We start from the raw sequence: 23,442 nt of genomic DNA on the forward strand, positions 1-23,442 counted from the left end.
GAGTCTGAATACTGGCTTTGTAGCTGTGTAACTTAGTTCAACTACTTAACTTCTCTGAAATACAGTTTCCTGATCTGCACCTTTCCTCAGTCTGCGATGGACAATGGATTACATCTGTAAGGTCACCCGTGCAGCATCTGATTAATAACTAGTCTGGGATAAGTGGGAGCTGAATAGATGAAGACCAAAGTCAGGTGGTGACAGAGCGAGAACCAGAACTAGTATCTTGATTTAGGGGCCACCTCTTACACTCTCACTGACGCGGACTGCTTTAGTCAACACAATTAGAGGGTCCCCAAAGGCCACAGAGAGAAATAAGGAAAAAAACCTTTCCTAGGTTCAGTCCTTTATTTTCCGAAGCCTTGAGCATGGGGTACGGGTTAGGATAGGTTAGTGACTTCTCCAGTTTCAGGCTTTGGGGTGGAATCAATTTAGGATCTGATTTGGAAAAGTTAGGATACAGGGAAGATTTGTTCTGATCTGACCTTCAAGGATTTACTCACTCCTTTACCGACCAATTACTGATTGCAAACTTCATGCTAAGAAAAGTACAGGGCTCTGGAGATACAGGTCTACGAAAACACAATGTTTTTCAAGCTGTGGGTCCTGACTTGTTAGTGGGATGAGAAACCACAACCAGATCTGAAAAAAATAAACACGAGAATAGGAAATACTACAGTGCACTGTACGTTGCAGGATAAGTACTAGGTCAAAACATTTTGTTATAAATGTGTGTGTATGCTGGGTCATGATTTAAAGCGTAGCATTGTGGATTGTGGTCCAAAAAGTTTGCAAGCCCGGGCACTGGAAGGTGAACTTCAAGAGAGCAAGGGCTTTGTTTTGTTTTAGAACAGTGCGTGGATCTGTGTTTCACAAATAAGCTGAATGAGTGAATGTCTAACACTATGCTGCCTTCAAGAAGATTAGAGACAGAAATACAGGAAAAGGTAAATACAGACTTTTCAATACTAGTATTAGTCTGAACCAAATTAAAAATGTCTTGTTCAGTTCCATCTCTGTACTTGCACACAGGAGGCATATTTTAAAATGAAGGATGTAAGGAAAACCTTAATTGCTGCCCTCAAGGGTGGCATCTTTGCCCCTGAGGACAATTAGGTTAGGGGCGAGACGAAACAGAAAATATTCACAAGGCACCATGCAGCTCACCTGTAACCAGTACCAAAGGAAGGGCAGGGCCACCAGCACTCCCTGGGTAGCGCGAGCGTGCGGGTTTTCGAGCTAGCTGCCGTGGAGGACACAGCAGAGCACGGCCTGCCTTTTGGTAAGAAAGACAGCGACCCAAGTAAATAACTGGCACCTGTCGGTGGAACAGACACGGCAGCGAAGTTTCCACCCATGCTCTACCTCAGAAAAGGACAGATGACAGCCGGACTGGCAAAATAAATCTGGACGGAGCTGAGGCTTATGTCGGGCTTCGTAGAAGGGAAACCGCGATAGGTCAAGGTTTGGGGAGCATGTTTCAGTTAGAGAAGTAATTAGAAATCCCTGCCCCTTGTGGAAAGGCTGTGAAGGTGAGGTGACCTTGAGCTGCGGCGCGTAGGTGTAAAAAGGTTCCGGGGAATGGTTTAGTGGTTCTGCCTCCGAGCGCCCAAGAGAGAAAAAAAAAAAAAAATCCTGTTTTGAGACAATACCTGTATTTGGTTTTCTTCCCGTCGTGGGACGCGGGTGGGGGTTGGAAGACAAGACCCAAGGGGCGGGGCCAACGCTCGCGAGTAGGCGGGACCACGCGAGCCCTTCCTCTAGCTACTGGAGACCGGGCGGAGGGGCGGGGTTTCCGGTGGTAGCGGCACTCGGGCGTCGGGTGACGCTAGGCGGACGAATCGTCACGTGACACGGAAGTGACTACGAACAGGAAGAGGTCGAAAAAAATAACCGTCCGCGACGCCGAGCCGAACCGGACCAGCAGCCACCATGAACAGCAAAGGCAAGGACAGGGGGCGGCTGGGGTCGTCGGGGGGAATCGTGCTAGCCTGGAGCGAGTGGGCCTGGAGCCCAGGGTCGCCAAGCGCTAGGCTTGGGGCGAGCTGCGCCTCGGTCCTGGGCCAGCTGCAGTCCCGGGGGCTGCTCCAGACGCCTTCGTCATCCTCGAACTACGGCTACTCGCTCCTTCTCGGCCCTTTCCTCCTTAAACTCTGTGGCGCAGTTTGAAGCTGCGGGCTCGGGTGGAGGGGTGGGGGGGGGAAAGGCTTGTCATGATGGGCATCTGAAGGAGCAAATGGGGAGCTAGAGCAGGGATTTGGGTAGGCCAATGGAGCGCCGGCGGAGGCGGGGCGCCGCGCTCCGGAACCAGAGGCTGGCGCCCGGGCTTAACTAGTGAGGTGCCGGCGCTGGTGGGCGGGCCGGGGGGCCAGAAGGGTCTCTCTCCTCTTTCCTTCGATGGCGGCCCGAAGTTCTCCCGGTTCCTGTGATTGTACTAGTGTCTGGCAGAACACGATCCTCAGCTGTTTTTTAGGACATTTCCCTTTATCTTCTCTCGAGTCTGAAGGTTCACTTCCACCACTCACTCTATTTGGAAGTCGACCTTGAGTAGGAATCTATGGGGCAAATCATCATAACCACTGTGACTTAACGAGGTCGTGGGCAGTTACACTAGGCTTGTGAAAACCACCCAGAGCGGAGGCAGGATGTACCTCCCGTTGGTACATTGGCAGGAACGGGTGCCCAGACCTGCCCTGCATCGATGGAGAAACTTGGGTCCAGCGAGACTTTCCCTTACACCAGTATGCTAATGGGAAGAGCGCCTTTTATGGCCAGTTAGAATCCACCATCTTCGTGTGTAGGTGGGATAAGTGTGCAAAGAAAATGCTTATTTTCTTGGCCTCAAAAATCAGGCCCTCCAGAGCAGTCTGTTTACAAATCTGCCTGCTGCCACTAGGTTAGCTACCCAGTATGCACTGCCCCATTTTGGTGGCTCTGTATGGTAGGCAACGTGCATTTTCGTCTTGTTTTCCAGGTCAATATCCAACGCAGCCAACCTACCCTGTGCAGCCTCCTGGGAATCCAGTGTACCCTCAGACCTTGCATCTTCCTCAGGCTCCACCCTATACTGATGCTCCACCTGCCTACTCAGAGGTGCTTCCAGTTTACTAGACTTGAACTGAATACTCTTGGATCACATTTTCAGTCTTTAGTTAAGCCTGACTCCACATATTTATTTACTCTCCACAAAGAGGAGAGAGTGCTCACATGAATAGTCTGAAACACTGTATACTTCAGCAGTTTCTGTTGGGGTTGAGAGGGCATTATCTGATTATTTTATGTTTTTTGGCACAGGCTGAGGTTAAGAAGATGAGTTTGCGTTCCTTGAGCCTAACATTAGCTATAGCAGGAAGTGACCCAGGAGAATACTGAATGGCAGCGGAAAGGCAGTTTGTGTAACTCACAGTGTGATCTGCACAAGGAGAATTAAGAATTGACTCATGAAAGAGATCTAAAATTGGAATGTCTTAAAGTAACCCGTTCCCTTCTCTTCTACCTCTTCTAGCTCTATCGTCCGAGCTTTGTGCACCCAGGGGCTGCCACAGTCCCCACCATGTCAGCTGCATTTCCTGGCGCCTCACTGTACCTTCCCATGGCCCAATCTGTGGCTGTTGGACCTTTAGGTTCCACAATCCCTATGGCTTATTATCCAGTTGGGCCCATCTATCCACCTGGTTCGGCAGTGCTGGTGGAAGGAGGGTATGATGCAGGTGCCAGATTTGGAGCTGGGGCTACCGCTGGCAACATTCCTGTGAGTATGACCTTACCAGAAAAACTCAGCTCTTATGTATTTTAACTTTCTGAAGAGATTACATATTCATCCTTTCACCGTTCCTGGATAATAGCTGTGGCATTAGTGTAACCACTGATCTCCAGTAGTCAGGCAGAAAGCAGATGAGGGGGCAGGAGAACTATGGAAAGTCAGTAGCATCTGGTACATTCTCTCGGGTCTGAGTTAACCAGATTCCTTTGTTTTCCTATCTTAGGAGTCCTGCCTGCTGCCTTTTCAGTTCCAGTTTGGTACTGGTCTAGTAATATTCCTTATTCATTCCATAAGCATTTACTTCAAATTTGCCATCAGCATGGCATTCCATCAGGAAACAAGATGATTAAAAATGGAGAAAGCATCGTCCCTATTAAGTAGCATTTGGAAAGATGCTAGAGGTTGTAGTTCGGTTTCCTGCTTAGTTCGCCCATGTATAAGAATTAGAGCCCAAATGGTCCTTGCTAGGGCCATCCACTCAAAACCATATGCCTGAAATGAGGTGAGAATGCCTTTGAGTGAGTGGTAGGCTCTTTCCTGTTTGTATCTTTGGGTTCACAGAGAATACAGACCTGGTTTACAACCCAAGTTGGTGGCAGGACTAGCTTTAAGATGCGATTGGTCAGTACATTGCCATCTTCCTAATGGATCCTGTTTCACTTGTGTCCATTTCCCTTGTCTCAGCTGCCCTATGCCCAGTCAACCTTGTCTTTTCCTTTCAGCCTCCACCCCCTGGATGCCCTCCCAACGCTGCTCAGCTTGCAGTCATGCAGGGAGCCAATGTCCTCGTAACTCAGCGGAAGGGAAACTTCTTCATGGGTGGCTCAGATGGTGGCTACACCATCTGGTGAAGAACCAAGGCCACCTCTGTGCCGGGAAAGACATCACATACCTTCAGCACTTCTCACAATGTAACTGCTTTAGTCATATTAACCTGAAGTTGCAGTTTAGACACATGTTGTTGGGGTGTCTTTCTGGTGCCCAAACTTTCAGGCACTTTTCAAACTTAATAAGGAACCATGTAATGGTAGCAGTACCTCCTTAAAGCATTTTGAGGTAGGGGAGGCATCCATTCATAAAATGAATGTGGGTAAAGCAGCCCTAAGGATCTTCCTTTAATTCCTCTGGAGTAATACTGTACCATACTGGTCTTTGCTCTTAGTTAATAAAACATCAAATTAGGTTTGGAGGGAACTTTGATCTTCCTAAGAATTAAAGTTGCCAAATTATTCTGATTGGTCTTTAATCTCCTTTAAGTCTTTGATTTCTATTACTTGTTATAAATGAAACGCATTAGTTGTCTGCCTTTCCCTCCTTTCCATCCTTTGCCCCATGTCCCACCCTCACCTCTAGTCTCTTCCAGTTCCTTCCCGCCAATCTCCATTGAATCAATGGTGCAGGACAGAAAGCCAGTCAGACTAACTTCCTTCTCTCCTTGCACTTGTCCCCACTTGCCATCTTTTAACTAGTCTTTCACAAGGATCCTCTGAAACCCCCTCTGTGCCCCAAGCACAGGCCCCATTACTTCTGCTTTTGCATCTCCTCAGGCAAAAGTGGAGGGTGCCTCTTGGACCCTCCCCATAGGTTGTTTCTTCATGCATGAACCAAACCCCAATTTGCTTCGGTGCCAGAAAAACAGAGCTCTATTTGAACAAAGGGTATCAATGCAAACTGTACTATAAACAGGTTTGTTTAAAATGTGGGGGCAAGGAGGAGGATGCATTTCAAAAGCCTGATGACGTCAGAGCCAAATTAGGGGAAGTTTTCCCATCCAGAAATTGGTTACTGTTCATTGTCAGAGTACCTGATGTAAGCCCTCATGGCTCCTGAGAATTCCTCAGCTGGGTTAATGGGGTCATGTTATGAATCCCTCACTACAAAATGACTTGAGTCCAGTGAAATCTCATTAGGGTTAAGAATATTTCAGGGATCCTTAATATTTTGATTTTTGTTTTCTGAAATTGGATTTTATTTTATTTTATAATTTCAGTTCATCTAAATTTTGTGTTCTGTCCATGTGATGTTTGACTGTACCATTGACTGTTATGGAAGTTCAGCGTTGTATGTCTCTCTCTACACTGTGGTGCACTTAACTTGTGGATTTTTTATACTAAAAATGTAGAATAAAGACTATTTTGAAGATTTGAATAAAGTGATGAAGTTGCATTACACCTCACTTCAAGGATTCTTTACTCAACTTGTTTTTAGATTTCTTCTCCATATATCTTTTATGTCCCACCCAGAATTCAGATAGGTGCTGCTGTCATTCTGGGTTTTTGTTTTGTTTTGTTTTGTTTTTTAAATGAAGCCTTTGAAATAAATTCAGGAATACATGGCCAAGATTTGACCATTTTCATGAGTCCCATTCTAGGTGCTTTACTTTTCTTCATTTTACTTTCTAAGCTCTTTCAGATTCTTAAGAGCCTATTATGCCAGAACATAAACTTAGAACATAAACTTAGAAATAAGGGAATGACTGATTGTCCTAACTTGCTCTAGAATTTGACTTGAGAAAAATGTTTTAGTATGACAGTCTGTGTAAGTTCAAGGTGACCTTCAGTTTCTCCAAAGTTCTGTGTGGAGAAATACTGAAAACTAGGATTGTCAAAATTGATTCTTCAACTCTTGGGTCTTGGGAGGAATTGAGCTTGGACAATGGAGGCAGTAACAATTAAGACCTCAAAGGGGGGCGCCTGGGTGGCTCAGTCGTTAAGTGTCTGCCTTCGGCTCAGGTCATGATCCTGGGGTCCTGGGATCGAGCCCCGCATCGGGCTCCCTGCTCCGCGGGAAGCCTGCTTCTCCCTCTCCCACTCCCCCTGCTGTGTTCCCTCTCTCGCTGTGTCTCTCTCTGTCAAATAAATAAATAAAATCTTTAAAAAAAAAAAAAAAAGACCTCAAAGGAGATTTAGCTTAATTCCAAGGTAAACAGTATTTGGGGAGCTATGATTTCTATCAAAACACTGGGTCTTTTAAACACATACCATTTGGGGACTAAGATCCAAGAAGCTTCTCTGGGCTTGATTCAAAGGACACTGGTGGGAAGAGTGGTGGGGAGATTGTTTCTGGTTCCCTCTGTGTATACACAGAATGGGTCTGGGAAGGGCGTCTGGGTGGCTCAGTTGGTTGAGCATCTGCCTTCAGCTCAGGTCATGATCCCAGAGTCCTGGGATGGAGTCCCAAGTTGGGTTCCCTGCTCAGTGGGGAACTTGCCTCTCTCTCCCTCTGCCCCTACCCCCTCTCACTCATGCTTTCTCTCGAGCGTGCTCTCTCTCAAATAAACCTTAAAAAAAAAAAAAAAAGGGTGCCTGGGTGGCTCAGTTGGTTAAACGACTGCCTTCGGCTCAGGTCATGATCCTGGAGTCCTGGGATCAAGTCCCACATCAGGCTCCCTGCTCAGCAGGGAGTCTCCTTCTCCCTCTGACCCTCCTCCCTCTCATGCTCTCTGTCTCTCATTCTCTCTCTTGCAAATAAATAAAATCTTAAAAAAAAAAAGAATGGGTCTGGGAAATTCTGGCCCTTGCCAGGATGGAAGGTAAAACCATTTCATCTCCCAGGGTATGTTTCTAATGACACCCCTGGGACAAGCTTCCCACACCATCTTTGTTTCAAACTCCTGAGATGGTTGTGGGAACTTCTGAAACTTCCCTAGGGTTCTTTATGTTTGGGAGAGAACATATGCAAACGAGTTAAATAAGCAAAAGAAAATGTCAAAAAAGTTTAAGTATGGATAAGTCAAAATATAAAGGTGGTTATTTCTTGCACACAAGAATCCGATTTCTGTATCAATGAACATTTTTAATTGTGATAAAAATAGCATCAGTATAAGGTTGTTGGGGAATATGGAAAGGAAGGGCTCAGATTAGGAGATATAGCACATTCATCAGGGGGTGGGGTCTCCATAGTCTCCTGCCCCTCCCCGCTTGGCCTTTTACCATGCTTTCCAGCACCTGGGAAGAACTTCTACAGACACTATCTCTGTTCCAGCTGTCACTAGCAGACCAGGTAGGGGACAGAGGAGCAGCCAGCGACCCTAACTCTCCTTCCCTTTGACCTTGAAAAAAGTGAAGATGACCGGGCTCATGTGGCCTGGTGTTGCTCCACCTTGTTGGGCAGCCACCGAAACCAGCTAGACTACAAAGGCCTCGCTAAAGACATCATCAACAGCTTTCTCTGTGTCCCTGGCATCAGTGATGTTGGCATTTGGGCCTGTGTCCTAGAAGGAGCTCGGGTTTGCCCATATCAATCAATGCTTCTCACCGGTTTCAGATAAAACTTTCACCTAATAGTGTGTTAGCACTGGAGCCTGGAGAAGCTCCTTGGGGCCCGGGAATCATTAGATGAAATATTCCTCCTTGTCCCTGCCCTTGGCTGAGTCACTTTCCATTTGGAGGATGGCGCTGGGCTCGCCTTCTGCAGGTTCGTAGGTGACGTAGCTGCCTTTGTTCTTGTACAGGTAAAAGAAGATCAAGACCACGACTGAGAGCAGGGTGAGGAAGACCACGGTGATAACAACTTGGAAAGGAGAGGGAAAATGCAGAGATGTTTCAGGATTGAGGATGTCTCAGTAATTCATGGGGTCTCCTGAATTCAGCGATTCCCTCACTTTTTATAAAGATCCTTCTGTTCTAGTTAACCAGCGTCCACTTCCAAAATCCACATTCCCCCACAAGTCCCACTTCCACGGTGCATGATAATCTGAAGTATCCTGGGGCTTAAGCTAAGGAGACATGGCTTTTGATTTCTAACAAAACCACCCCCTCTCAACCAGTTCCTGATGATTCTGATAGAAACAGGAAGGAGGGAAACAGGAAACAGCTTATCCCAACAGGAAGGCATTTTTAAATCCACAGCCTCCTGCAGGGACTTCTCTGATCCCTCCCATCCTCGTCCTCCCCCATCTGACCAACCACACACGTTCCCATCCCTACCCGCACACTGGAGTGTACTGCCCGTACACACTTATATCTATTTGTGGCCACTTCCCACATTTACTGGCAGTGTCTCGGGCGTGAAGCCTCTAAGTCTTTTATAGCCTTGTGTGTGTGCATAGAAGATAACCTACGTGCCAAAACGAGCCCATTAATGGATTTGGTCTCCAATTTGTGGTGCTTTCCTGCATAGGGAAAATCCTCGATCACTACACTGGGCTGCCAGTCTATGGCGCGAGAGAGCCCTTGAATTCAAAATGGATTTGGCTCAGGGCCTTTGTTACCTGCAATGAGTGCTGTGCTGGCCTCGGCTTCTGGGGACAGGGCTTCAGTGGCCTGAAGAATTGGGGTGGTCACCAGTTCTTCTAGAAAATTTAGAAAAGTGAAAAAGGAAATGGGGTGAATTCTTTTGTCATATAGTGGTTAAGAGTATGGGCTTTGGAGGGGCGCCTGGGTGGCTCAGTCGTTAAGCGTCTGCCTTCAGCTCAGGTCATGATCCCAGGGTCCTGGGATCGAGCCCCGCATCGGGCTCCCTGCTTGGCGGGGAACCTGCTTCTCCCTCTCCCTCAACTGTTCCCCCTGCTTGTGCTCTTTCACTCTCTCTGTCAAATAAATAAATAAAATCTTAAAAAAAAAGAGTATGGGCTTTGGAGCCTAACTGATGAGGTTCTGAGCTCTGTCCTTTACTGGCTGTGTTACCTTCAGAAAATTACCTAACCCCTCTGTGCATTAGTGTCTTCATCTGCTTTATAGGGTTGTTGTGACAGGTAGTAGGTAACTCAATAAGGATAAGCTATTATTAGGAATGCATACTTTTACACAGATGAGATCAAATGATGAGTGTATATACATGTATATATATTTACATTATATTGGCAGGGGCATTTCTTTAATGTTCTTACAAACTCTTTGTAAACATCATTTTATTTAGTTTTTTTAATTGTAATTTTTTAAGTAGGCTCCATGCCCAACACGGGGCTCGAACTCACAACCTCGAGATCGAGAGTCACACGTTCTGCTGACTGAGCCAGCCAGATGCTCCAACATTATTTTTAAATAACTAAATAATGCTCTTCCCTTATTAAAACCCTTTCCTACACCACCAGAGTAGGCCATGTAATTGAAAGGTTCTGAAACAAGGCCTCTCCTACCCTAAAATATATCTCATACCTCCTCCTGCTATTGGTCTATTCATCCTTTACAGCCTGGAAGTCCCACCCCTGAAGTCACTACTCAGGGTCGGGACACTCAAAACTCCTGGTCTCCAGGAGTCCCTTTTAAAAATATTTACATGGGCAGTTAGGGAGCCCTTTACTTCTGTCCCTAGTTAGCATTTTAGTGTAGGGATTTGAAAAGGCACCAAGTTAAGGTTACTGCAGGACAGAGGTATCCTGGGGAAAAGGGGCCTCCTGACCCTGACATCGCCCACAGGAGGCATTATTCAATATTCATTCAATAAATAATAGCAGCACTCATCAACCGCCTACCCTTCGCCAGGTACTGGGGGCCAGGCACACTGTGGATATAATGGTAAGCAAACAGCCGGCCTTCATGGAGCTGACCCTCCACCATGCCACGGTTCACAGTTAATGAGCGCAATACACGAGACAAAGGAGATCTCGGGCATGCAGGAGAGCCCGGGACAGAGGGCCTTGATCTAGTCTTCCAGAAGGGCACAGCCTCCCCAGAAAGTGAGATGTGAGCTGGCCGCTGAAGCAGGGGGTAGGAGTTTACAGGGTAAAAGGGACAAGGGCCCGCGCAGCCTGAGCACAGTGCAGGAGCGTGACTCCCCTCTGATGCCTGCCGCCTTCAGGTTTCCAGCCAGGCCAAAGGATACGTAGTCACCAGCGGGGGGACTGGGAGCCTGGGAGCAGTGCTGAAAGGGGTCAATGGTGTTGAAGGGTCTTTTCACACAGGCCAAGAAGGGGCCTGATGAACCTGGTCCTGCAACAGAGAAAGCAGGGGTGGGCTGCCTAGAGCACCCGCCCTCCCAAGGCCAGGCCACATGGTTACGTCTCCTGCTGCCGCTGGGGGCGACATTAACCGACCCTGCAGGGCAACGGTGAGGCCTGAATGAGAGCACAGGAAGCAATCACGTAGTGACACTCTTTCTGTGCTTAGTGCTTAAAAGGGAAAGCTAGTCTCAGTTTGAACCTTGCCCCAACATACCACTAGGTGACCCTAAGGAAGTTACTAAACCTCTTGGAGCTTTAGTTTTTTGAACTGCAAAACAGAGGTGTGGTGGGCAGCTGGTGAGGTGGCTCGGGATGGTACCCGCTGCCTGGTGTTTATTTACACCCTGTGTAAGCCCCTCTCCCTGTGTGCGGGCTGGACCCAGGGACTTGCTTCTCACAAAGAGAGTACAGCAAAAGTGATGGGCTGTCACTTCTGAGATCACGCTGTGACTTCCATCAAAGAGAAGCCTTGAACTTTACCCTCCTGATCCCTGCCTCAGTCTGCTGCCCCTCACCACGCCACCACGCACACTTTCCTCCCCCAAATCTCCCAGGGCTGCACTTCATCTTCCCACCACTGATCTAGAATGCTGTACAGATGCTCTTAGTCTTGCCTTTCTTTAACATTAGAAAACGTAAGATATACAAAGCACTGAGAAAAAGAGTTTATGTACGGGAGCTTAAGTATAAAGATTAAGAAGATTCACTTCAATCAATCAACAGCAATTTACTTTGCCCCTACCAGGGACCAGACCACGGAGCTCAATCTCAGTGAGGGTTCAGAGGGCAGATACATATGACTCCCAGAGGACGGAAGATGATTGCTTAGTTGGGAAATTCTGCAAATGATCCCAATTACAGCAGCTGCCATTTATTAAGTCCCTGCTTCGTGCTGGGTGCTTTATAGACATACTCCTTAATCCTTACATCAATCACTTCAAAGTAGGTGTTTCTATTTGCTAATGTGGACCCTGAGGCCCTGGGAGAGTTAAATGGCATGGCTCATGTCACACATGATGCAACAGTGCATGGAGCCAAGATCTGAATCCAGGACTACACGTTCCAAAGCCCAAGCAAGGTATTTATACGAATCCTTCCTACTATGTCCTTTTCTTTTTTTCCAAGAGGGAACAAGAGGGAGAGATCATGAAAGATTACCACGGGGCAGCAAAACAAGCTTTCCAGAGAGCTCGAGGATTTAAAAAATACGGGTAAAGGCGGGAGGAACACCAGCCGACCACAACCAACTACACGCTGTTGTGCCACAAAGAGTGCGTCCTTAATGCGGACGGGCTCAGGGGCAACCGGTGAGTGGGGAGCGACGTCTGTGTAACGGGGAAGCCATGTTGCCTCCCAGGCAACCTCCTTCACTTTAACGCTTGAGGTGCTCAGAGGCAAGCTCGCTACAACTGAAGAGCACACTTTGGCAATGTAGAAAGACCTGCAGGAACATACAGTTCGGGGCGCCTGGGTGGCTCAGTGGGCTAAGCGTCTGCCTTCGGCTCAGGTCATGATCCCAGGGTCCTGGGATCGAGTCCTGCGTGGGGCTCCCTGCTCGGCCGGGAGCCTGCTTCTCCCTCTCTGCCCCCACCCCTGCCTCCACCCCCGCTCCCGCTCATGTTCTCTCTCGCTCTCTCTCTCTCTCAAATAAATAAATAAAATAGTAAAAAAAAAAAAGGATTAAAAAAAGAAACATACACTTCAATAGAAGTGCCTTCCTTGGATGCAGTTATTGGTTGGAAGCCATCTGGTGAAGCAGTTAAGTACAAACGAAGGAGGTACAAAGAAATTTACCTCTACACGAAGACAACGGAGTAATGAAGAAGGTGGACCCTACATCAGATTTTTGCTTCTGATGAAAATGGTCTCTGTTGGAAGCAAAGGCTCTCTGGAATCTACTTCTAAAAAGGAGGAAGCATACATCTCAGGAACAAAGGCTCATCCATTTTGTAGCATGTGTCAGAATTTCCTTTGTTTTTAATATAACAAAGGAAGTTCTGATATATGCTACAAAATGGATGCCACTTATATGAAGTACCTAGAATAGCCAGATTCACAGGGACAGGAAGTAGAACAGTGGTTGTCAGGAACTGGGGAGAGAGGGGATGGGTAGCTGTTACTTTTTTTTTTTTTTTTTAAGATTTTATTTTTAAGTAATCTCTCTACCCAATGTGGGGCTTGAACTTAAAACCCGGAGATCAAGAGCTGCATGCTTTACTGAATGAGCCAGCCAGAGGCCCCGGGATGGGAGTTGTTGTTTAATGGGTACAGAGTTCAGTCTGGGTGTGAATATACTTAATGGTATACTTAAATATTGTAAATTTTATGTTATGTATAATTTTACTGTAATTAAAAAAAATTTTTCTTCATACAGTTTACATTCTGAGAAAGTAAAATGGACAATAAATAAAATAAGAAAAAGATACACTGTATTAGATACTGATTAGTGCTATATAGAAAAAAAAGAGCAGGGTGGGCACCTGGGTGGCTCAGTCAGTTAAGCACCTGCCTTCGGCTCAGGTCATGATCTCAGCGTCCTGGGATCGAGCCCCACATCGGGCTCCCTGCTCAGTGGGGAGTCTGCTTCTCCCTCTGACCCTCACCCCTCTTGTGCTCTCTCTCAAATAAATAAATAAATAAAATCTTAAAAAAAAAAAGAGCAGGAAGTGGGGTAGGGGGCTGGCATGTGGATAGGGGTGGTCAGGGAGTCTCCCTGATGAGGTGACTTGAGTAAAGACCTCTAGAAGAAAGGCAGCCTGGCCGAGATCTGAGCAGAGGGAACAGCAGGTATGAGATAGGGCTATCCACAATATTGAAAAGCACTGGGGGGGGGGGGGCGCCTGGGTGGCTCAGTCGTTGAGCATCTGCCTTCGGCTCAGGTCATGATCCCCGGGTCCTGAGATCAAGCCCCACATCGGGTTCCCTGCTCCGCGGGAAGCCTGCTTCTCCCTCTCCCACTCCCCCTGCTTGTGTTTCCTCTCTCGCTGTGTCTCTCTCTGTCAAATAAATAAATAAAATCTTTAAAAAAAAAAAAAAGAAAAGCACTGGGGCTGTTGCATGCTTGGCATGCTTAAGGCACAGCACAAAGGTCACTGAAGAGAGCAAGGGAGAAGCAAGAGGAGATGAAATCAAGGGGGCTGTATACTATGGGTGCTGCAGGCCATGGAAGGGCTTTGGCTTTTTCCGTGACTGAAATGAGAACCTCAGAGACTGGATTAAGCAGTGCTTCTCAACCTTTGTTGTGCATAGGAATCTCCTAGGGATCTTGTTAAAATGATTCAGGGGGTCTCGGGTAGGGCCTGAAATTCCAAAGACCATGCTTTTGAAACACTGAGCCCACCATGTTGTGAGGAAGCCCAGTGTAGCCCAGTGAAACAGTGGTAGGATTCTGGATACATTTGACACCAAGACTGACAGGGTATGGCGTGGAGTCAAGGATGACACCAAGGTTTTGGGCTTGAGTGACTGGAGGGAAGGAAGGCATGGTGTCACCCGAGCTGGAAAGCCTGCAGGAGGAACAGATTTGGAAGGGAAGATCAGAGTTCAATTTTGGACATGACTGCTTATTAGATACCCAAGGGCAGCTGTTAAGACTGGAATTTTGGGAAGAGGTCTGGACTGGAGATTTAAAAAGTCAGCATATTTCAGCCCCCGAGAATGGGTGAGCTCACCAAGGGAATAAGTACCGATAAAGAGGCCCAAGGGCTGAGCCCAGAAAGGAAAGAACAAAAGAGACTGAGAAGTAGCAGCCAGAGATCAAGTACAAGGACTACTGGGTTTCGCTATGCAGGGCTCATGAATGACCCAGACAACAGAAGCTCTGGTGACGTGCTGTGTGTAAGGCCCTGGTTGACACTGGATTCAAGAAAAAAAAAGAGGAAGAGGGGGAACTGGAGGCAGAATATAGATAAACTCTTTTTTCTGTAAATGTGAGCAGAGAAATGGGGCTGCAGTTGGAGGAGGAAGGGAGTTCAAGTTTTTTTTTGTTTTTTCAAGGATGGGAGAAACGACAGCATGTTTATGTACAGATAGGAAGGACAGGCGTAACTCGGAAGAGAGGGAACTGCTGGGGATGCGTGAGGGAGGTCAGTGGCTGCAACCGCGTCCTTGGAGGGATGGGGACCAGTGCCCGGAAAGAGGGGCCGGCTGCAGACAGAGCAGAGAGTGCGTGCTACTGACATGCACGTGGGCACTAGAGGCAGGTGGCGGCGAGATGGGGGCGGTGGGGGTCTTGGGCAGTTGTTTCTTTCTTTTTTTTTTTTTCATTTAAAAAAAATTTTTTTATTGTTATGTTAATCCCCATACATTACATCATTAGTTTTAGATATAGTGTTCCATGATTCATTGTTTGTGCATAACACCCAGTGCTCCATGCAGAACGTTGGGCAGTTGTTTCTAAGGACGTTAATTTGCTCAAGAAAACAGAATGCAAGGTCATCTATTGAGAGTGAGGATGGGAGAGCTGAAGGTGCTGTAGGAGTAAATAGTGTCTTATCACAGTACACGGATAAGGCTGTTTATAATAGGGGCGCCTGGGTGGCTCAGTCAGTTAAGCGTCTGACTCTTGGTTTCGCCTCAGGTCATGATCTCAGGGTCCTGGGATGGAGCCCCGCATCGGGCTCCCTGCTCAGCAGGGAGTCTGCTTCTCTCCCTCTCCCTCTGCTGCTCCCCCTGCTTGTGCTCACTTTCTCTCTCTCCACAATAAATAAATAAGTATTTTTTAAAAGACTGTTTATAATATCCTGCGGAGTAATACAGCCTGGCTATCAGGACTAAGTGGAGTAGAAACTGACCATCAAGGAATGAAGTGGTCCAAGTCTAAGCACAAGTTCTTCCACTGGGATTTGACCTTAGTTCTTTTTGAATTGATAGTGTTATGTCAAACCATGCCAGGACCAAATTTAAGGTCTTCCTGTAATTCAAAATAAAAATACTACATCGCAAGACAGGCATAAGAAAGTTCAGTATCATTTTTCCCTGATGGTAATAACTCTGGCTTTTTTGCTTGACTTTTCTAACACATTGCATATTAAATTCTTTGCAAGATCTTTGTTTTGGTGGTCTACCTGTGCCTTCTGCAGAAGCTGAGTGTGGAAGTGCTTCGTGCCCTTTGGGTAAACGCAGACTCCTGCGGGCCCAGGAGAGGTGTGGCAAATTTGTGCAAGTCTCCAAACAAGAGGGGCAGCTAACAAGTTGATAAACAGAGAGATTTCAAACAACTGGAGAAATGGGCCAAACTGAACAAGACGAGAATTTGAGATTCCTTGGTCTTGTTCAACTACTGACGAAGAAAGAATGGAGATGCTACGGCTTGGCAGCAGCATGTATAAAAGACTTACAGTGAGATCACCCAAAAGCCACGGGTACTGGAAGGATAATACCCTCAAATGGCAACAAGACTGACAGCTAGGTTGCAGAATTTTGGATGGCTCTTCTTTTCTTCTATATGCTTTCCTTTATCTCCCAAATTCCTTACGATGATAAATGCAGTTGACCCTTGAACAACAAGGGTTTGAACTGCATGGGTCCACATACAACGTGGATTTCCCCCCATAAATGCAGTACAGTACTGTAAATGCATTTTTCTCTGATGATCTTCTTAATAACATTTTCTTTTCTCTAGCTTCCTTTATTGCAAGAATACAGTATATAGTACGTATACCATATAAAATATGTGTTAACTGACGGCTACTGGTAAGGCTTTGGGTCAACAGTAGGCTATTAGTAGTTAAGTTTTGGGGGAGTCAAAAGTTATACATGGATTTTTGACTGTGTGGGGGTCAGCGCCCCTAGTCCCCATGTTTTCAAGGGTCAACTGTTCTTTTATAATCTTAAAAAATTTAAAACTTGCTGTTATTCTAGGCCCCATTAATATAATGGGGCTCTTTAATGGAGGTAACAGTGCGGCCCTCCTTTGTGCTGCTCTTAGACAGCTGAGTCTGGGTATGACAGTTTTGTGGTGAGCAGCCAACAAAGTGAATGGCTTGGAAACTGTATCAGATAAGGAAAGCTGGTAAGAGAAAGCCCAGCGAGGAAACTTAGGGAGAGCCTAGAACTTGAATGCCATCTTCAAATATGCCAAGGGATGACCTGTGCAAGAGGACCACTGGCAGAAACTAATGGGACAGAGAGGTCTCTCCCAGAGAAGGAAGAGCAAAACTGGCCAGATGCTTCATGGGGTACTGGAGAGAGAATTCTAGCACAGAATGGGTGGTTTGACTAGCTGACCCTCAGGACCTTTCTCAGCCTTAATTTTGGAATTTTTATAAATTGAAAGTGTTCTATCAGAATTCTCCTTAAAATCAAATTTTTGAACAGGTGAAATCTCAGCGAAGGCTGTAGTTTAGTTATCAGTATTATACCAATGTTAACTTCTTGGTTTTCACAACATGCCATGGTCATATAAGATACTGACATTAGGGAAAACTGGCTGGAGGGTATATGGGAACTTTCTATATTATTTTCGCAACTTTTCTATAAATCTAAAATTACTCCAATAAAATGTTTACTTAAAAAAAAAAAATTAAGGGTGCCTGGGTGACTCAGTCGTTGGGCGTCTGCCTTCGGCTCAGGTCATGATCCCAGGGTCCTGGGATCGAGCCCGCATTGGGCTCCCTGCTCTGTGGGAAGCCTCCTTCTCCCTCTCCCACTCCCCCTGCTTGTGTTCCCTCTCTCGCTGTCTCTCTGTCAAATAAGTAAATAAAATATTTTTTAAAAAATCAAATTTTTGAACTCTACTCTGCATAAAAGAGCTGTTTCAGACTAAGTGAAACAGCTAGGTGCTAAGGAGCTAGGATCTTCAGGTTTCAAGTGCCAGAACTATAATCTGTGGGGGCGCCTGGCTGGCTCATTTGGTAGAGCATGTGACTCTTAATCTAAGGGTCTAAAAGTCGTGAGTTCAAGCCCCATGCTGGGCGTGGAGCCTACTTAAAATTAAAAAGAAAAAAAAGAAAACAGAGCTGTAATCTATATTTGTTATTTACAGTTTACGAAACATATACTATTTTATCTCTACTTCACAGTCATGATGTAAGCAGGGTTGTTATTATCATTATGTACGAGTTTAGCAAACTGCATCAACCAGCCCAGGGTCACTGAGCTGTTGGCTGAGCTGAGCTTCGAATCTAGCTCCTCATTCCAAGGTTTTTTTCCACCACACACTATCAACTCTCCAGGTTCTGGAAACATCTCTGCTCTGCCTCAGCTAACCATTTTAGTTTACGTGTCCACTGGGTTTGGTTCCCTGAATTTTACTGCAGAATGGAAAGGGTGTTCATTATAGTACTGTTTGCAAGAGTGACACATATCTGAATGTCCATCAGCAGAGGAATGATTAAATAAATTACAGGCCATTCAGTCTGGAAACACTACACAGTTGTCAAAAGGAATGACGTAGATCTGTAATTACTGGCACGGGATAGATGGTGAGATGAAAAAAGCAAATTGCTAGAGCAGTAATGTGTAATAAGATTACATGTTTGAAAAAAAGTAAATTAAAATGGAACTATAAACACACACATACACATATATATGCCTGCATATACATAAAAAAGGTCTAGAAGGCTATTCCTTGAGGGGCATATAATAGCTTTTTAATGAAAAAATAAACAACAACAAAGTAAACTTAAGTTCAGGAAGCCTGGCGTAAAAAGGGGTGAATGGCTCACAGCTCTCCCCCCATTATCTCCTGTTCCTACACCATTTCTCTCCTGTCTCCCTGTCCAAACAAAGGAATGATAATGTTACTCTCTTCCTTCCCTCTCCTCAGGCTTGGAAGGACTGTAACACCAGTTTTCTCTCAGGTGGGGGGCTTGGGGTAGAGGACCACAACAAGATTTAAGGCTCCACCCAAATCCTAACCAATAGCAAATGAACTTCAAGATCTACTTTGCTTATGTACCCTTTTTTTGGTTGTTGTTAACCCCGATACCTGTTGGTTTCTTTGTGGCCCTTGTTTTCAGGCTAAATCTCTTATCACTGAGGTATCAGATCCTTTGCCACCTGAGTCTGCCAACCTACTTATTTGCTCTAGACCTGCCCAACAAAGGGCGGCTCCCTCAATTCTCCTTTCCATGGGAACCCGCCCTGGAATTCTACTTCCTTTCTCTTTCCTTCTCTTTCATGGGCTTGGGCCAGTGGGGTGCAGTGAGGCTCTGCGAGCGGTGTACCATGACAGAGAGGACAGAGGCTTTGGAGTAAATCAGGACTGGGCACAAAATCCTGCCTTGGCCTTTATTAGCCACACGACCTTGGGAGAATTTAACCTCTGAAAATTTCTTAATTGCCCTGAACCTCAGTATGATATTATCCAGCCTTAAAAAGGAAGGACGTTCTGACACATGATACAACACAGACGGACTTGAGATGCTAAGTGAAAAAGCCAGATACAAAATGACAAATACTGGGGGCGCCTGGGTGGTTCAGTTGTTAAGCGTCTGCCTTCAGCTCAGGTCATGATCCCAGGGTCCTGGGATCGAGCCCCGTATCGGGCTCCCCGCTCTGCGGGAAGCCTGCTTCTCCCTCTCCCACTCCCCCTGCTTGTGTTCCCTCTCTTGCTGTGTCTCTCTGTCAAATAAATAAAATCTTTAAAAAAAAAAAATGACAAATACTGTATGATTCCACTTATATGAGGTACCTAGTCAAATTTATACAGATAGAAAGTAAAATGCTGGTCATTAGGAGGTGGAGGGAGGGGGAATGGGGAGTTATTGTTTAATCGATACAGAGTTTCAGTTTGGGAAGATGATACAGTTCTGGAGATGGACGGTAATGATGACTGAACAACAGCGTGAATGTTAATCAATACTTCATGCCGCCGAACTACCAAAACATGGTTAAAATAATAACATATTATGTATATTTTACCACAAATTTAAAAAAAAAAAGAAAGAAAAGAATTTGCCCAAGTCCTAACTTCTCACTTAGCTGCCAAAACATCACCTCTTTTCCCTGTGGGTAGGTTTATTCTAGAGGTCCTCTGCCTTTTCCTCCAGAACACCTTCCAGGAAAGATGCAATCTGTGGTCTCACGCATGGCACTATCTTGATCTGGAACAGTCACTGCACCCTTCTTGGTCTGTACAAACCACATCCATTCTTCAAGGTTAAGTGCTTCCTCCCATTCCATTCCCCACTCATGAAGCCTTTGCTGACCAATCTAGACTTCTATCCACTTCTCCCTCTTGTCTCTCACTGGATAACGGACATTCTGAATTATGTGCATCATGGTCACAGAGGACAGTGTCTTCAGCTTCCCTGGGGTTGTCACTCACTTGTTTCCACATCAGTATGGTAGATAATGTGTGTCCTAATGAGTGACGAATGAGGCTGTGTACATGAAAACAGAGGTACATAGCCCAACCAAGGTTTGGTTCCTCCCTTACCCTACCGTACACAACGAAAACCATCAGTGACTGTCTGATGGTATGTCTGGCTCAGCTTGGTTACTAAACAAAAGGCGGGAATTCTTTCTCAGTGTGATGAGGTGGATCCCTGCCTAGCATAGCTCCAGGAAACAATGGATTTTGATGCCGGAGTGTATCATCAGAGGAGTGGAATGAAAAAGCAGGCGGAATTCCTTTCCAGGAAAAGGTGGGTCTCTAACAAGCACCCATTAATAGTAATAACCAATGTTATTGAGTGCTTACTAGATATGAGACACGGTGCTAGAGGTGTTTTATATGGGTTATCTCATTTAATCTTCATGAATAAGCTCATAAGATAGGTACCATTTCCCCCTTTTACAAATGAGAAAACTGGAGCTTAGAGAGTGGATCACTCACTGAAGGTCACAAAGCTTTAAGTGGTAACATTGGGAACTGGCCCAGGTCCATATGATTTCAGATTCAAACTGCACCAAAGCAAGCATTTTGGTTGCCCTCCGCAGCTTCCCAGGACCTTTTCCGGTGTGAGGCGGGCACGGGGAAGTGGGAGGGTCACTGCATCTGGGCTGAGGCCTCAGGGAATTCCAGGCCTGGGCTGGAGGTGGGGGAATGTTAGCAAGTCTCTACCATTCGCACCGGGAAAGGCCTTCACCTACCTCCTGGAGAAGGCGGGGTTAGCAGGCTAGTCATTGCAGCAAGTGGATGGGCACCAGGCAGAGGCAGATCTGTATGAAGAGGGACAAAGACAGGCGTGAGGTGGGCCCCTACCTGGGGCTGGAGACACTGAAGTCCCAGGAAAGCCTTTGCAAGGGCCGGGTTTTGCCGGATTCCTTCCCCCATGGGGCTAGTCCTAAACCCTTCTCTTTTGGTTTCCCTGAATATCTCCTCAGGCTGCAGGTGCCAAGAGCAGAGCCGAGGCCTCTGGTACTTGGTGTGGGTTGCCTTTGACCGTACTACCCCGAGATCCTTTCACCTGGCCACCACATTTACCTAAGGGATTTCTCCCGGCCTGAGAAAGTTAGGCGAAGGTATGCAAATTAACAGCGGACCCAGTTTCACCAAGCGGCAGGCACAGGTACCCCGCTCTTCCCCGAGCCGCGAGTCTGCGCGCAACCGTCCACTAGGGGGCAGGAGAGGGCCGGGAGGGCAGGACGCGGCGGCTCCCGAGCCCGCGTGGGGGCAGGGCCGGGGCCTGGGGGCCGGGAGCCAGACACTTGAACGTGGTGAGGGGCCTCAGTCCCCTTCAGGCCTGTCCCCGACCAGCCGCTGTCCCGCGCGGGCCCGCTCCCCCCCCCCAGCCCTCCTCCCCTCTGCCCGCAGCGCCGCCCGCGTACCGCCTGCCGAACCCCACCGGCCGGCCGGTAGCGCCGACCCCACTTGGCCCGGCCCGGGACTCGGCGTCCCGCGCGGACGTCGAGCCTCGCGCGGCGACGACCCGGCGACCGGTCTCGGCCCGCCCCCCGCCCCGGCCCTCCGGCGTTACCGGCACACGGCTGCCGGGCCAGCCCGCGGCGCGCGCGGCCGTCCGTCCGTCCGGGCAGCCCGCTCCGAGCGGCCGCGACGGGAGAGGCTCCGGCCGCTCTGGGCTCGCGTCGCTCCCGCGGCCGAGGCGCCTGCGGTGTGCGTGCGGCCCCCGGGCTCGCCCGGCCTCGCCCTCCCCGGTGCCCTCCTCCGCGTGCTCACCTTACCAGTCGGACGGGCGGCCGGGGGAGGGCCCGGCGCCACTCCGCGCGTCCTTTTGAACTCGCCGGGGGCGGGAACGGCGGAGGTTCGCGCAGAGCCGCCGAGGGACACCGAGCGGGAGGAAGCCGCGGACGGACGCGCGGAGCGAGCGGCGGAGGCCGGCCGGGAGTGGGGGTGGAGGGACCGGCCGACTGGGTGGGACAGGAAAAGAGGAGAGAAACCGCCCTCTGCAGGTTCCCTCTGCCCGCCCGGCCGCCTCTGCTCCCCCGGGAGGAAAGGCTGCTTTTCCTTGTCCGATTGTCACTTTACTCTCCACCCGGAGCCGTTTCCTCCCTCGGCCCGAAGCTCCAGACGGCGTGGGATCGGAACTGGGATAACTGGGATCTGTCCGCTTGCCCCCCATCGACGTAATTTGAATTTCCAGCAGATGTGGAAAGTTACATTTACTTGCGTTTGCATATCATTTACGTAAATAGGTCGGTGTCCAGAAGCCTGGAGCGTGAGCTAACTCAGTAGGCGCACCGCGGCCGGGAAGCTGGGAGGACTGTGGGGAGGGGACCGGTGCCCCATCCGGATCTTCCTCGTCTGACGTTCTTCTGAGGCCGTGTAGTGTAGAGGTTAAGAGCGTCATGGACTTTGGATTCAAACAGCCCCAGCCCCGCCGCTTGTTAGCTGTGTCACTTTGGGCGAATGACTTAGCATCTCTAAAATCTGTTCCCTCGTCCCTGAAATGAAGCCATACCATAGCCACACGTTTAGCACATGGTGAGCACCTCAATTTAACTGTTAATCAGTGCCATACTTTAGCCATCTTGACTCACTTCTCTGTGGCGGGAAATGTTCCCAAATTAATGAACTCAATGACTAAGGTTGTAATACTATAAACACAGGCTCTGGAATGCGCTTTGCTGTGTGATCTTAGACAAGGGACTTCGGTTTCATTTCTCTATCTAGGGCCATACCTGTCTCATGAAGTTACTGGGGGGAGAGAATGAATTAAGACATCTAAAGCATTAGAACCTTACCTGGCACATAGTAAGTGCTCAGTAAATGCTAGCTATTTTTATCTTGGCTTCCTATTTAGGGTTAGGACTCAAGTGGTTATTCTGCCAGTGATACAGATTTCCTTGCTTGCTTATTCCTGTGAGGAGTTCTCTAGTTTTGGAAATCAATATTTATATAGACTGATAGGTCTGGTGCATGTTCATTTGGGTAACAAAGGCTGACAGAAAATCTCAGAGAATAGAGGCATAGTGTGAGAAAAAAAGCGAAAACATAAATAAAATAAGCAAGGGTGGTTGCTTTCATTGCTAATGATATTATTTGGTCGGTAAAAACCAGAGGAAAAAAGAGAGTAAGTTGATGAAATTCATTTTATTTAAATATATTTTTAAAGGCACAGTAGTTATCACTGAGGAAGAAGAAAGCCCCTATGTGGGAAAACTACCAATCCAACCAAGAAAGGCAGAGAAAGTAACATGTAGGCAAGATGTATGTAAGTTAAGAAAAATGTCAGCCTGGCTAGTTCGCAGATAAAAGAATATCCAACAGAAAAGGAAATTCAAATCCTAAGGGTTAAATTCTGAAGGTGGACAATTGCTTGCATTTACTGACAAGCTGATCATGAATTCCAGGAAAGGTTAAGATTTTTTTGTTATCTGGTTAATCTCCCCCATAGCATATTCCATTAGGTACTTACGATTGTCCCCACCCACAGCAGACTTTTTTTTT

At 47.3% G+C, this 23,442-nt stretch overlaps 2 protein-coding genes and 1 long non-coding RNA gene across 5 annotated transcripts; 1 reads left to right on the forward strand and 2 right to left on the reverse strand.

Moving 5' to 3' along the window:
• Positions 1-329: 329 nt before the first annotated feature.
• LOC144382372 (uncharacterized) lies at positions 330-1,745 on the reverse strand. Of its 2 annotated transcripts, XR_013449197.1 has the most exons (3): positions 1,653-1,745; positions 1,168-1,276; positions 330-642 (listed from the first exon to the last, which is right to left on the reverse strand). It is a non-coding gene; the product is annotated as an uncharacterized LOC144382372 (long non-coding RNA). The 2 variants fall into 2 exon arrangements; XR_013449196.1 differs by having other exon boundaries at positions 1,168-1,659.
• A 41-nt stretch (positions 1,746-1,786) lies between these two features.
• On the forward strand, positions 1,787-5,939 carry DAZAP2 (DAZ associated protein 2). Of its 2 annotated transcripts, none has more exons than XM_036098877.2 (4): positions 1,787-1,945; positions 2,975-3,093; positions 3,506-3,674; positions 4,486-5,939. In XM_036098877.2, exons 1-4 carry the CDS (start codon positions 1,933-1,935, stop codon positions 4,806-4,808), a joined length of 624 nt encoding a protein of 207 aa, XP_035954770.1. In that variant the 5' UTR covers positions 1,787-1,932; the 3' UTR covers positions 4,809-5,939. The 2 variants fall into 2 exon arrangements, with proteins under 2 accessions (XP_035954770.1, XP_035954769.1); XM_036098876.2 differs by having other exon boundaries at positions 3,506-3,751; positions 4,486-4,861.
• Positions 5,940-7,537: 1,598 nt separating this feature from the next.
• SMAGP (small cell adhesion glycoprotein) lies at positions 7,538-21,703 on the reverse strand. Its single transcript, XM_036098878.2, has 4 exons — positions 21,512-21,703; positions 20,685-20,753; positions 8,976-9,056; positions 7,538-8,275 (listed from the first exon to the last, which is right to left on the reverse strand). The coding sequence occupies exons 2-4, from the start codon at positions 20,716-20,718 to the stop codon at positions 8,097-8,099; spliced, it is 294 nt and encodes a 97-aa protein (XP_035954771.1). The 5' UTR covers positions 20,719-20,753; positions 21,512-21,703; the 3' UTR covers positions 7,538-8,096.
• Positions 21,704-23,442: the final 1,739 nt, after the last annotated feature.

The sequence above is a fragment of the Halichoerus grypus genome, chromosome 6, assembly GCF_964656455.1.
Source record: "Halichoerus grypus chromosome 6, mHalGry1.hap1.1, whole genome shotgun sequence".
Taxonomy (NCBI): Eukaryota; Metazoa; Chordata; class Mammalia; order Carnivora; family Phocidae; genus Halichoerus; species Halichoerus grypus.

What these genes read in the sequence shown, in the direction of transcription:
- DAZAP2 (XM_036098877.2), top strand. An exon ending in CTCCACCTGCCTACTCAGAG is followed by an intron (nt 3,094 to 3,505) that starts GTGCTTCCAGTT and finishes TACCTCTTCTAG; the next exon opens with CTCTATCGTCCGAGCTTTGT. An exon ending in TGGGCCCATCTATCCACCTG is followed by an intron (nt 3,675 to 4,485) that starts GTTCGGCAGTGC and finishes TTTTCCTTTCAG; the next exon opens with CCTCCACCCCCTGGATGCCC.
- SMAGP (XM_036098878.2), bottom strand. Translation starts at nt 20,718, where the DNA reads ATGACTAGCCTGCTAACCCCGCCTTCTCCAGGAG. An exon ending in AACCCCGCCTTCTCCAGGAG is followed by an intron (nt 9,057 to 20,684) that starts GTAGGTGAAGGC and finishes TAAATTTTCTAG; the next exon opens with AAGAACTGGTGACCACCCCA. An exon ending in CAGCACAGCACTCATTGCAG is followed by an intron (nt 8,276 to 8,975) that starts GTAACAAAGGCC and finishes CTCCTTTCCAAG; the next exon opens with TTGTTATCACCGTGGTCTTC.